The sequence below is a fragment of the Nerophis lumbriciformis genome, linkage group LG03, assembly GCF_033978685.3.
Source record: "Nerophis lumbriciformis linkage group LG03, RoL_Nlum_v2.1, whole genome shotgun sequence".
In the NCBI taxonomy this organism is placed as follows: Eukaryota; Metazoa; Chordata; class Actinopteri; order Syngnathiformes; family Syngnathidae; genus Nerophis; species Nerophis lumbriciformis.
The window spans coordinates 51,267,501-51,282,500 of record NC_084550.2 but is presented as its reverse complement, the minus strand read 5'-3'; the positions used below and the strand labels follow the sequence as shown (position 1 = coordinate 51,282,500).

The window sequence follows — 15,000 nt, the reverse complement described above, 5'->3', positions numbered from 1 at the left end:
ACACAGTTGAAGTGCACAAACTACAAAGCACTTTTCCTTGTTGTTTCACTACTTTGACGTTCAAGCTAGCTTAGCGATTAGCATGACTTCTCGATACTTTGACGTTTGTCCTTTTGATTTAGAGTCACGTTCCACTGGAAAAAATCGATTATTTCCTCCACCCCGAGCCGTTATTGTGTGAATATTTGGCAACACGAGATAATTGTGTCGAGCCGGCATCATGATCCGGGGTTGCACGAGTGGTTCATTGATGGAATCATGACTTGCTATATGTCCTCCAGGTGTGGTTCAGCAACAGAAGGGCCCGGTGGCGTAAACAGGCCGGAGCCAACCAGCTCGCCGCTTTCAACCACCTGCTTCCCGGCGGGTTCCCGCCCACAGGGATGCCCACTTTACCCACATACCAGCTCCCGGAGGCCAGCTACCCCGGCACCACACTATCGCAAGGTGAGTACGTTGACATGTCGTGCATTCAGTCAGTTGTTTTGCTAAAAAACCGAAACGAGGTAGGCTAATTTAGCCTTCCAGATGCAGATTCCTGTGGCAACTGGTCGTTTCACCCGGTTGATCGGAGCTTATACCTGTGCGCAGAGGGCAGCAGTACCTTGCACAGACCCCAGCCCCTGCCCCCGTCCTCCATGCACCAGGGAGGTCTAGGCGCCGACGGCAGTTCGGCGTACGGCCTATCATCCAACCGCCACAGCTTCTCCAGCTACTCCGACTCCTTCATGAGCCCCTCGGCGTCCGGCAACCACATGAACGCCGTCGGCAACGGGTTGTCTCCGCAGGTAAGACAAAACTCTCAAACCTCCGTTCTTGACGTTCCTCCACCCCCCCTCCCGCTGCTCTCAATCGTCAGAATGTGTAAATGCGACTCAAATTAAAATGTTCATCACCATAACTACCGATGTTGGGCTTTCATGTCAGCGGGATTTATTGGAGCCACTCCAAATTGCTACATTGCTAAAACAATTGGATTAACATCAACAAATTAAAATTCATCTTGATAGTCCAGGGCGGCCGCTCCAAACCGCGCGTTCCCCGACTTTCCTGGGACGTCTAATTCCTGCGCGCCGCCGCCAGAACACACGGAGATGAAATAATTAGCTAAAGCTTAAAAATGTAGACCCGTAATCTTCTTGCTGTAATTGTCTGACTCCAGTTTTGTTTTTTTGCCTTTCAATCCATCTTCTCACTGCATGTTTCACTCATCTGTATTCTCTTTATTTATTTGCATCTTTTGTGTACTGCGTGCTATATGTGTATCTCAAAAATCATTGTGATTTTTTTAATTTCCTTTTTTTTTTTTTTTTTTACTTCTACTTACTTTTTTTTAATTGTAACATTTCTTTTTTTCTTTGTCTTTATTTTCTCTCTGCATTATCTTCATTAATTTTACTTATGAATTTTTAGTATTTATTTGTCTTCAATTGCTTTATTTATTTTTCATTTATTCTTTTATTTTCCTTTCTCTTCCATACATGTTTTTTTTTTTTCATTTTACACCTGTATATTTTTTAAATCCGTAGTTTAATTCAATATATTTCCTTATTTTTTATTTTATAACCCTTTTTTTCCCCTTTTCTTTCATCCCTGCATAACATATTTTATTTCTTGTTTATTGTTAGAAGCTATTGTTATTAAACACTGGTCATATTGATATGCCTTTTCACACATAATGTATATTTTCTGCTGAATCTACACTCTATTTTATGCTGCCCTTTTTATTTTATTTTTATTTTATTTTATTTTTTTGCTGCAGTTGTTACATATACTGTAATGTTGTACATGGTAATTGGGATTTGTTATATATTGTATATATAAAATAAAATATAATATAATATAATATATCAGTATATATTATATACTGTATATATAATATGCAAATATTACATATATGTTATATTTTATAGTCGAGATTTCTGTGGTTTATCCGTAATACAGTGCTCAATACTAGGGTAGAGCAGAATATACTGTACGTTGGGTCAGGAAAAAACATATCATCCCTTCAAGCCTGTTTTGCAGGTTTCCCTGCTCGTCAGGGGATTTTTTTCCTTAAAAAATATATAAATGTATATATAATATGTAAATATTACATATATGTTATATTTTATAGTCGAGATTTCTGTGGTTTATCCGTTATAAAATACTCAATACCGGGGTAGAGCGGAATATACGTTGGGTCAGGAAAAAACACAGAGGCTATATCATCCCTCCAAGCCTGTTTCCCAGGTTTCCCTGCTCGTCAGGGGATTTTTTTCCTTAAAAAATATATACATGTATATATAATATGTAAAATTACATGTTATATTTTATAGTCGAGATTTCTGTGGTTTATTCGTTATACAGTGCTCAATACCGGGGTAGAGGGGAATATACGTTGGGTCAGGAAAAAACACAGAGGCTATATCATCCCTCCAAGCCTGTTTTGCAGGTTTCCCTGCTCGTCAGGGGATTTTTTCCTTAAAAAATATATAAATGTATATATAATATGTAAATATTACATATGTTATATTTTATAGTCGAGATTTCTGTGGTTTATCCGTTATACAGTGCTCAATTTCGGGGTAGAGCGGAATATACGTTAGGTCAGGAAAAAACACAGAGGCTATATCATCCCTTCAAGCCTGTTTTGCAGGTTTCCCTGCTGGTCAGGGGATTTTTTTCCTCAAAAAATATATAAATGTATATATAATATGTAAATATTACATATATGTTATATTTTATAGTCGATATTTCTGTGGTTTATCCGTTATACAGTGCTCAATACCAGGGTAGAGGGGAATATACGTTGGGTCAGGAAAAAACATAGAGGCTATATCATCCCTTCAAGCCTGTTTCGCATGTTTCCCTGCTCGTCAGGGGATTTTTTGAGGGAAACAATTTTCGCAGGTTTTCCTGCTCGTCAGGGGATTTTTTTAGGGGAAAAAAATCCCCTGGCGAGCAGGGAAACCTGCAAAACAGGCTTGACGGGATGATGTTGCCTCTGTGTTTTTTCCTGACTTAACGTATGTTATATTTTATTTTGCTACTTTGGTATATTTTTAGTCTATCTAATACCTGTATTATCCTTTCCATATTTTGAAACTGAGCTACTGCGAGAACAATTTCCCTTGTGGATAAAGTCTCTAAATTGAGCAAGTGCAAACATGTGCTGGTCCTTAATGTGCTTTGTTGTGACCATTGGAGTCGTTAAATATCACATATAGAAATGCATTTCTTCTTGACCTGTGGGGTTTCTTTGCCATCCTAATGCATGGGTGTTCAACGTGTGCTACTTTCCATATTAACCTCTTTGGACACCTCCATTAATGAGCGTTTGAACGCGGCTCCACACTGGAGGTTGCGCTTAAAGCGGCACAGAATGCAAAAGCATTTGTAAACGATGCAAATCGTGTGTACGCAGCAAATTATACACAATTACCCATCAATACTGGCCAGCCTTGCCCACCCCGCACCGACAAGATGCGGTTAACAAGCAGAAAATAAGATTGAAATGGTGCGTAAAGAGTTGAAAATGAATTTCAATGCCGCATTTGTCCACAATTACCCCAGTCGTCCACGTGTTTTATTTGAGTCGCCTTTAAAATATTTCTCAAAGCAGATTGGAAACTGGGTATTACCCTTTTTTTTTTTTTAAGACAGAATTAAGGATTTTGGGACAAAAAGGAGATTTTCTCTCCTGCTGGAGTGACGGAGTGAGGATAACACGGAGGCTCACAGCGTGTTTGATTGTTAATGGTGGCACAGGGGGGGGCTTTAGCTGCTAATGCTCCCGCTGCAAAAAAACCTGCAGAAAAAAAACACAGACGCCATCATTTATCAACATATTTCATTAATGGCTCACTTATGCTGGCATGGTGTCGCCATCTTTTCTTAGCAGGGGTTCGGATATTAAACGTGTCCTGGTAAAGTCAGGATTAAAGGACACTATGCATGTTGTCTTTTCAATTAATCACCAACCATCTTTTATGATGAAGTGTTTGCTTTTTGCACACTGCCGTTACACAAAAACTAGGGGTGCACCAAAAAAAAATTGATTCGCAATTCTAAATCGATTCATAATAATTTTCAGAAATGGATGCAAAAAAAAAATAAATTAAACATTTTTTTTGTCACTGGAGAAAAAGCATTATTGTATTTCTTCGGACTATAAGGCGCACTTAAAATCCTTTCATTTTCTCAAAAAATCGACAGTGCACCTTATAACTCGGTGCGCGGAATACACGTCTGGTCATGCTTACCGACCTCGAAGCTGTTTTATTTGGTACATTGTGTAATGATAAGTGTGACCAGTAGATGGCAGTCGCACATAAGAGATATGTGTAGACTGCAATATGATGGCAGTAAACGACACCAAAACTTGAAATGTTCCATTGAAAATAAAGAACATTACACACGGCGCTCAAAAATCTGTCAAAATGTTTTAGTACGACCTTGAAGACGCACCGCTTGATGGATTTATCAACCCATTACGGCTACCGTAGTCAGAGATACAAGTATTACTATGGTGTGTGTATGAGGGCTGCAAAATGGCACCCATTAGCAGATATATTATTTGGCATTTTATTTCGCAATATTACGCTAAACCAACTTTTTTTTTTTACTTCTGGTACCTGCTGATGTGTATTTGGGATCTGCATAAGTCCTGAAAATGTGCGCACTTCCGCCACTGTAGTCCGTGCCGACACCGTAGTCGATAAGCTTCTTCTTTTTTACTATCTTTTTGTTATGGGGGATTCTCCCCCTGCTGTTGCTATTTCTAATATGAAGTAGTGTAAAGTTCTTACTTATATCAGTCGGTAAACTCGCTATGGAAGCACTAAAACATACCGGTGTAGTGAGTTTACATTATTCACCCAAGGAACTTTAGTTATTAGAGAGTTCCGGTCGGACGGTGTTTCACGGGACACATTTCTGGGCGTTGTTGCACTCGTGAGCCACCGATAAGAAGATGCTGCTCTGTTATTGATTGAAGTTAAGTCTGAATGTCATTAAAACAGTTAGCTCCATCTTTTGACACTTCTTCCACACCCGTCCTTGCACGCTACTGCCAGAAAGCGGCTTGAATATGATCTGTAAAACATCATCTATGCAACATTTTGACCAAAGGACAACCATCACATGTTATGTAGACCACAAGGAAGTGTTTTACATTTAGAAAAAAAAATCATATGACCCCCTTTAATGCGCCTTTTGTATGAAAAAAGACCTGAATAGACCCGTTCATTGGCAGTGCGCCTTTTAATCCGGTGCGCCCTATGGTCCAGAAAATACGGTATATAAAATACAACTCACTTCACTATTATCATTCTTTTTCGTAATATGGAAATTAAATGAACGTTCCCACTGGCAGCAGAATCAGAGTTCAAACACACACCCATGTGGTCCCCACGTTGCACACAACGGCTTGCAATTAAACATATCATGAATTGAGCTGTGGACACGGTTTATTTGTCATGATTGATAGAGGAAAAGCTTGTAAAGAAGAGTTTAGCACGGGGGTGTCAAACTCATTTTAGATCAGGGGGCCACATGGAGAAAAGTCTACTCCCAAGTGGGCCGGACTGGTAAAATCACTGCACGATAACTTAAAAATAAAGACAACTTCAGATTGTTGTTGAAAATAGAACAAGCACATTCTGAAAATGTACAAGTCATAATGTTGTTGTTTTTTACACTTACATGTTGCGGTTAACAGTATTCTATCTTTATTTGTCGTTATTTATACCTGCATTATTCTTTCCATCCTTACCCTTTCCATCGTTTGCAACTGAGCTACTGTGTGGAACAATTTCCCTTGTGGATCAATAAAGTTTGTCTAAGTCTAAGTCTAATAGCAAACTTTTACATAAACATTTTATCATTTTCATTTGACTATTATTAATGTATTAATGAAACTCATTTTAGATGGGGGGGCCACATGGAGAAAAATCTACTCCCAAGTGGGCCGGACTGGTAAAATAACGGCATGATAACTTAAAAATAAAGACAACTTCAGATTGTTTTCCTTGTTTAAAAATGTATGTTGTTGTTGTTGTTTTTTTACACTTACATGTTGCGGTTAATAGTATTCTATCTTTATTTGTCGTTATTTATACTTTCTGAATAAATGATGTGATAATGTTCATCAGTCAACTCATTGGTGTTGATTTTCAATCTATCAAGATAAACAAACATCAAAATCCAATTACAGGATGTTATTTATGTAGTTTGCTCATTTTCCTCGACTGGTGCACTCACATCATGTGGTTTATTTTTTTCTACATATGTAGCATCATCTACAAAAATACAAAAAATTGCTATTGTGACATCTATCTAGTGGACTCATTTAGAACTGTTTTGTTTGTTTTTTTACAGTAAAAACAGTGGGTTTTTTACAGCTTATAAAAAAATGGAATGAATGGAGAAACAATAATACTGTTTTTAGCAGTAAAATTCAAGCAACAGAGCTGGCAGTTTGTTTGTTTTTACCATAAAATCTTGTTGTTTTAAGGGTTTTTTTGTTTGTGTTTTAATGTACGAGTGTCTTACTGTATATGGAAAAAAACAGTACCAAAGTTAATTTTACGGTAAAGAAAAAAACTCAGTCGGCAGAATTTAACCATAAATTCTTTTGTCGATTTTACAGTCTACAACAGGCGTGTCAAACTCATTTTAGATGGGGGGCCACATGGAGAAAAATCCGCTCCCAAGTGGGCCGGACTGGTAAAATCACGGCACGATAACTTAAAAATAAAGACAACTTCAGATTGTTTTCTTTGTTTGGAAATAGAACAACCACATTCTGAAAATGTACAAATCATAATGTTGTTGGAGGTTTTTTTTACACTTACATGTTGCGGTTAATAGTATTCTATCTTTATTTGTCGTTATTTATACTTTCTGAATAAATTATGTGATAATGTTCATCAGTCAGCTCACTGGTGTTCATTTTCAATCTATCAAGATAAAAAAATATCAAAATCAAGTTACAGGATGTTATTTATGTAGTTTGCTCATTTTCCACGACTGGTGCACTCACATCATGTGGTTTATTTTTTTCTACATATGTAGCATCATCTACAAAGATACGAAGAATTGCTATTGTGACATCTAGTGGACTCATTTAGAACTGTTTTGTTTGTTTTTATCCAGTAAAAACAGTGGGTTTTTTACAGCATATAAAAAAATGGAATGAATGGAGAAACAATACTACTGTTTTTAGCAGTAAAATTCAAGCAACAGAGCTGGCAGTTTGTTTGTTTTTACCATAAAATCTTGTTGTTTTAAGGTTTTTTTTGTTTGTGTTTTAATGTACGGGTGTCTTACTGTATATGGAAAAAAACAGCACCAAAGTTAATGTTACGGTAAAAAAAACCTCAGTCGGCGGAATTTAACCGTAAATTCTATTGTCGATTTTACAGTCTACAACAGGGGTGTCAAACTCATTTTAGATCAGGGGCCACATGGAGAAAAATCTGCTCCCAAGTGGGCCGGACTGGTAAAATCACGGCACGATAACTTAAAAATAAAGACAACTTCAGATTGTTTTCTTTGTTTAGAAATAAAACAAGCACATTCTGAAAATGTACAAATCATAATGTTGTTGGGTTTTTTTTTTACACTTACATGTTGCGGTTAATAGTATTCTATCTTTATTTGTCGTTATTTATACTTTCTGAATAAATTATGTGATAATGTTCATCAGTCAGCTCATTGGTGTTCATTTTCAATCTATCAAGATTAAAAAAATATCAAAATCAAGTTACAGGATGTTATTTATGTAGTTTGCTCATTTTCCTCGACTGGTGCACTCACATCATGCGGTTTATTTTTTTCTACATATGTAGCATCATCTACAAAGATACAAATAATTGCTATTGTGACATCTTGTGGACTCATTTAGAACTGTTTTTGTTTTTTGTTGTTTTTTTCCAGTAAAAACAGTGGGTTTTTTACAGCATATAAAAAAAAATTGAATGAATGGAGAAACACTACTACTGTTTTTAGCAGTAAAATTCAAGCATACCATAAAATCTTGTTGTTTTAAGGGTTTTTTTTGTTTGTTTTTTAATGTACGAGTGTCTTACTTTATATAGAAAAAAACAGTACCAAAGTTAATTTTACGGTAAAAAAAAACTCAGTCGGCGGAATTTAACCGTAAATTCTATTGTCGATTTTACAGTCTACAACAATCACGGCACGATAACTTAGAAATAAAGACAACTTCAGATTGTTTTCTTTGTTCAGAAATAGAAAAGGCACATTCTGAAAATGTACAAATCATAATGTTTTTGTTGTTTTTTTACACTTACATGTTGCGGTTAATAATATTCTATCTTTATTTGTCATTATTTATACTTTCTGAATAACTTATGTGATAATGTTCATCAGTCAACTCATTGGTGTTCATTTTCAATCTATCATGATAAAAAAAATAATATCAAAATCAAATTACAGGATGTTATTTATGTAGTTTGCTCATTTTCCACGACTGGTGCACTAACATCATGTGGTTTATTTTTATGTACATATCATCTACAAAGATACAAATAATTGCTATTGCCACATCTAGTGGACTAATTTAGAACTGTTCTTTTTGTTTGTTTGTTTGTTTTACAGTAAAAACAGTGGGTTTTTTACAGCATTTAAAAAAATTGAATGAATGGAGAAATAATACTACTGTTTTTAGCAGTAAAATTCAAGCATACCATTAAATCTTGTTGTTTTAAGGGTTTTTGTTTGTTTGTTTTTTAATGTACGAGTGTCTTACTGTATATGGAAAAAAACAGTACCAAAGTTAATTTTACGGTAAAAAAAACTCAGTCGGCGGAATTTAACTGTAAATTCTATTGTCGATTTTACAGTCTACAACAATCACGGCACGATAACTTAGAAATAAAGACAACTTCAGATTGTTTTCTTGGTTCAGAAATAGAACAAGCACATTCTGAAAATGTACAAATCATAATGTCGTTGGGGTTTTTTTTTTACACTTACATGTTGCGGTTAATAGTATTCTATCTTTATTTGTCGTTATTTATACTTTCCGAATAAATTATGTGATAATGTTCATCAGTCAACTCATTGGTGTTCATTTTCAATCTATCAAGATAAAAAAAAATTATATCAAAATCAAATTACAGTATGTTATCTATGTAGTTCGCTCATGTGTTTTTCTTGTTTTACATATGTAGCATCATCTACAAAGATACAAAGAATTGCTATTGCGACATCTAGTGGACACATTTAGAACAGCAGTTTCTTTCATTAAAAAATTTCCGCTCATTTTTCTACTTAGCAAACTCGGATAAAACCTGTTCGCGGGCCGTACGTTTGACACCCCTGGTTTAGCAAGTTGCAAGGAGATATGCTATTTGCTACGTTTCAGCGCTATAGCGTTGGTGGCCGAGCCCCGTCGCTGCAAAGATTGACCAAAAAAAAATAAAAATAAAATGTCTCTGCTTCCCAGCAAATGGGCCGGAGTGGCTTTCTGCCAAGTCCGTAATGGAATCCTGCAGCGTTCAGCAGGCCGCCGACAGGAGCCCGCGTCCATCCCAATCCCATAACCCATCCCGACAGCACACATTTTCCCATTACGGCGGAAAAGCCACGGAGGAAAGAAGTGGAAGCGGTCGCTGTTTGATTGTGGCGACATGTTTGGCTGCTTGAGGGAGGCGGTTGCTGTGCATGGCTGGCCAAGAGGAATGAGAGCTTCTTGTTTCATTTCCAGGCGCAGCAGGTGTCGAGAGTGCACGTGCTCAGTTGAAGGAAGATTCACATCTAGTCTTGCCCATCATCCGAGAGGATGTTGCTATAGCCACAAGGCATTGATACAACGTTGATTATACATATGTTTATTAAAACTGACAAAATAGTTAGATCCACGCTGTCGGTTGAGAAAGGACCAAATTTCAATGGTCAAATCAACGTCACAACCTGACATAGGGTTGTACGTTATACCGGTACTGGTATAGTATCGCGATATTAATGAATCAAAAATACTCTGTTTGAGAAGTACCGGTTCCCGGGCATGACCATTGTTGGTTTTGCGAGCAGAGGAGCATGTTCGGCAGTGCACAATCACAGAGTACTTACAAACAGACAATGTGTGTAGACAGAAAAGGGAGAACTGGCGCATTTTGGCCTAAAAACACGATAAAGGTGAAGTTATAAAACTGAAACGCCCTCAGGAAGAGGTGCTTTCAAACACTTCTAAATCACTAATCCTCGCCTCCATGGCGACAAATAAAGTAAGTTTCTTACAAGTATCATCCCTGCAGGACGAGGAATAGCTAAACATGCTTCACTAGCACCCCAAATGTAAACAAACACCATTGGTGGATCTACACCTGCCATCCACTGCAATGATACCAAGTACAATAGCGTATCTAGTCGATTACTACTATGATTATATTGATAGTTTTCATCGTCCCAAAATCTTTTTTCCTTTTTTTAAAATTCACATCATGTTTATAAACTCCGGAAATATGTCCCTGGACACATGAGAACTTTGAATATGACCAATGTATGATCCTGTAACTACTTGGTATCGGATCGATACCTAAATTTGTGGTGTCATCCAAAACTAATGTAAAGCATCCAAACAACAGAAGAATAAGTGATTATTACATTTTAACAGAAGTGTAGATAGAACATGTTAAAAGAGAAAGTAAGCAGATATTAACAGTAAATGAACAAGTAGATTAATAATACATTTTTACATCTTGTCCCTCATAATTTGGACAAGATAATAGAATGGAAAATGACACAATATGTTACTGCATATGTCAGCAGACTAAATTAAGAGCTTTTGTTTGCTTACTTACTACTAAAAGAAAAGTTGTCTTGTATGTTCACTATTTTATTTAAGGACAAACTTGCAATAAGAAACATATGTTTAATGTACCCTAAGATTTTTTGTTAAAATAAAGCCACGGCACTCAAAAATCTATCAAAATGTTTTAGTACGACTTTGGTAAGCTAAGAAGCCGCACCACTTGATGTGCTTCAACATACGAGTATTATTATGGTGTGTGTATAAGGTAAGACATATTATCTGGCGTTTTGTTTCGCAATTTAATGCAAAAGCAACTTTTCTTACTTTCTGGTACCTGCTGATCTGTATTTGGCATCTGCATAAATCCTGAAAAATTGCGCGAGTCCGCCTTTGTAGTCCGTGTTGACTTCTTTTTCTCTATCTTCTTGTTATGGGACATTCATCCTCAGCTGTTGCCATTTCTAATATAAAGTAGTGTAAAGTTCTAACTAAATATGTCAGTAAACTCGCCATGAAAGCGCTAAAACATACCGGTGTAGTGAGTTTACATTATTCACCCCAGGAACTTTAGTTATAAGAGAATTCTGGAAGCGACTGTCAGAAAGCGGCTTGAAGATGATCTGTAAAACATAATCTATGCAACATTTTGACCAAATAATCACCATTACATGTTATGTAGACCACAAGGAAGTATTTCACATTTAGAAAAAGGTCATAATAAAATGACTCCTTTAATGCGCCTTATAATCCGGTGCGCCTTATATATGAAAAAAGATCAAAAATTGACCATTCATCGGCAGTACGCCTTATAATCCGGTCTGCCCTATGGTCCGGAAAATACGGTACTTGCATTCGCATTGGAGGAAGATTAAGTATATACACATGCACTACAGCAGGGGGCGCTCGGCCCTCTTTTACCATACCTATTTATTTTCAAAATATTGTATGTTCTATTTTTCTATGTTCTACTTACTTTATTAGTGGTCCTCCTTGATGTTGTCAAGGATGATTCATGATAAGCGGTGTGGAATTTGGATGGATGGGCAATTTTTCAGCAACGTTAGCGGGGTTGCTCAATTCACTGCTAGAGTATTTTCATTTCTCTTCCAGGTTCTATTTCAGTCGTGCTGACTCAGCTTTTACCCAACATTTTCAAGCACAAATTTAAAACACACATTGTAATATTGCCATAACATTCCTATTGGAAGTCATGACATGTGGAAAACAGTAACATGCTACTAATAATATTGTTTACTTGATACAGATAGGAAAGGATGCAGATTCCTAGGTGGATATCCCGTGAGAGGAAGGGGGGCTCGGGGGTTTAATCAGTTTGCAATGCAGTCTGCTGAAAATGATGAAAAGCGCCATTCTACATGGCAACTGACGCTGTGCACTGCAAAAATTAAAATCTAGGTAAGATTAAATATCTCAAATAAGGGTGATATTTGCTTATTTTCTTTCTGATAAGATAATTATTCTCACTAAGCAGATTTTATGTTAGAGTGTTTTACTTGTTTTAAGTGTTTTGGTCCTAAATGATCTCAGTAAGATATCCCAGCTTGTTGCTGAGATGTTATGACCTATATTGAGTAAAACATGCTTGAAACTAGAATATCAACTGTTGTAAAGCTGTGTCATCAACACTCACAAGTATAAAACTACTTTTTTAAAGTAAAGATTTCTTACTTCAAGCATGAAAAAGAATCATGATATCATTATGTCAAGATAATGGCACTAGCATTTACTTAATTTAAGAATATTTTTCAACATATTGAGTAAAAAGGCATCTTTTTTTTCTACCAAGAAAAGTGCACTTGTTATTAGTGAGAATATACTTATTTGAAGGTATTTTTGGGTTCATTGAGGTTAGCTAATTTGACTTGTTTTGGAAAGTCTTGACAAGCCGAATTTTCTTGTTCTATTGGCAGATCATTTTGCTTAGTTCAAATAAAATACCCCTAATTATTGTATTTTTTTTTCTGGTTTTTGAACACTCACTTTTTGCAGTGTGGTCAAAGTTGGGACTGCCGCAAAACCCATTTTAAGATATTCAACACAATCCAAAGTGGATAATGCAACCCCCTGTTTTGTCACTTTTCATGTGTCAGGTAAACCACAACAAATAGGGCCATATACATGTAAATCTCCTTACGGTCGGTGATCAGGTCAATGAATACGGCAGCGCAAAAATGAGGGAGGAGACTACGAATTGTTGTGCTTGCTGGCGAATTTTGTTTTCATGTACACCTCGACAGTAGTTGCGCGGATCGATACGGAAATATCGATATCGCAGATACCAGAAATTTCTGCTGTAAAATCCATTGTAACTGAATTGTGACTTACTTTATATTCTAATAGTAGTTCTTATTAATTCATTTATTTTAATGCTTTCATTAGAATAGAATAGAAAGTACTTTATTGATCCCTGGGGGAAATTCAGCACCACAGTTCGCTCACAATAAACAATAAACACTTGGGTATTTTTTACATGTGAATAATATAAATACAGTCTATTATACAGCATTATTCACATGTGAATAATATAAATACAGTCATTTATACAGCATTATTCACATGTGAATAATATAAATACAGTCTATTATACAGCATTATTCACATGTGAATAATATAAATACAGTCTATTATACAGCATTATTCACATGTGAATAATGCTGTATAATAGACTGTATTTTGTTGTTTATGTTACTTATTTCCTTTTGCTATGGTCTGAAACACCCTTTTCGTGTACTTTGTATGATTTTGTCCTCTGTTTTTTGTGTTGTAATAGCATATTATATATATATATATATATATATATATATATATATATATATATATATATATACATAGTAAAACCTGCTCAGTAGCCTAGTGGTTAGAGTGTCCCCCCTTGAGATCGGTAGGACATGAGTTCGAACCCCGGCTGAGTCATACCAAAGAATATAAAATGGGACCCATTACCTCCCTGCTTGGCACTCAGCAGCAAGGGTTGGAATCGGGGGTTAAATTACCAAAATGATTCCCGAGCGCGGCCACCGCTGCTGCTCACTGCTCCCCTCACCTCCCATGGGATGGGTCAATGGTCAGTGGTATTTAAACTTTGATTTGATTGATAATTTGTTTTGAAATCGTAAGTCAGTATTTATCTTTATTTTAACAAAAAATATTTTTGGAATACATGATAATACTTTGATAATATTGAATTTTAAAACATATGCAACTGCATGCCGTGCACGATTTTTTATGTCAAAAGGGAAATAACAAATAGATTTAGTAAAAAAAAAAAGATGAAGCCTTTTATTATGTATACTTTATTATGTATACTTTATTATGTATATATAAAAATAATAATAAATCAGCTTCTCACCCCGGTGGGGTGGTATCATCCTCAAGCTCGGGTCCTCTACCAGAGGCCTGGGAGTTTGAAGGTTCTGCGCAGTACCTTGGCTGTTCCTAGGACTGCTCTCTTCTGGACTGAGGCTTCAGATGTTGTTCCTGGGATCGGTTGGAGCCACTCTCCCAGTTTGGGGGTTACTGCTCCGAGCGCCCCCACTACCACGGGGACCACGTTAGCTTTATATATATACATATATATATATATATATATATATATATATATATATATATATATATATATATATATATATATATATATATATATATATATATATATATATATATATATATATAATTGTTTGACACCTCTGGTTTACAATTTGATTGATAATTTGTTTTGAAATCGTAAGTCAAGCAGATATTTAAGTACAGTATTTATCTTTATTTTAACAAAAATATTTTTGGAATACATGATAATATAATATTTTGGTAACACTTTAGTATGGGGAACATATTCTAAGTAACAAAGTCTTAATTTAGAGTTATTTAGTTGGGGTTACTGCGATGAGGTGGCGACTTGTCCAGGGTGTACCCCCGCCTTCCGCCCGAATTCAACTGACCCCCCCCCCGCAACCCTGAAGGGGACGAGCGGTAGAAAATGGATGGATGGATGGTTAGAGGGTTAGGGTTAGTAATGGTGAATATGTTCCCCATACTAAAGTGTTACGGGTTTATTGGTTGTATTATAAGGCCATGCAGAATAAGGCATTAGTAAGTACTTAATAATGACTAAATAAGAGCCAACATGTGACTAATTTGCATGTAATTAAGAAACTAATTAATGGTGAATATGTTCCCCATACTAAAGTGTTACCAATATTTTGATAATATTGAATTTT

At 36.1% G+C, this 15,000-nt stretch overlaps 1 protein-coding gene across 9 annotated transcripts in view; it reads left to right on the top strand.

The window, feature by feature from the left end:
• Positions 1 to 15,000, top strand: part of pax7a (paired box 7a) — a 175,982-nt gene that overhangs the window by 108,698 nt on the left and 52,284 nt on the right. For 7 of the 9 annotated variants that reach the window (XM_061938895.2, XM_061938879.2, XM_061938934.2 and 4 more), the window contains 2 exons: positions 282 to 447; positions 529 to 788. In XM_061938895.2, the coding sequence (XP_061794879.1) occupies positions 282 to 447; positions 529 to 788 (426 nt within the window). The remainder of the gene's footprint in view (positions 1 to 281; positions 448 to 528; positions 789 to 15,000) is intronic. The other 2 variants (XM_061938918.2, XM_061938902.2) reach the window with 1 other exon arrangement.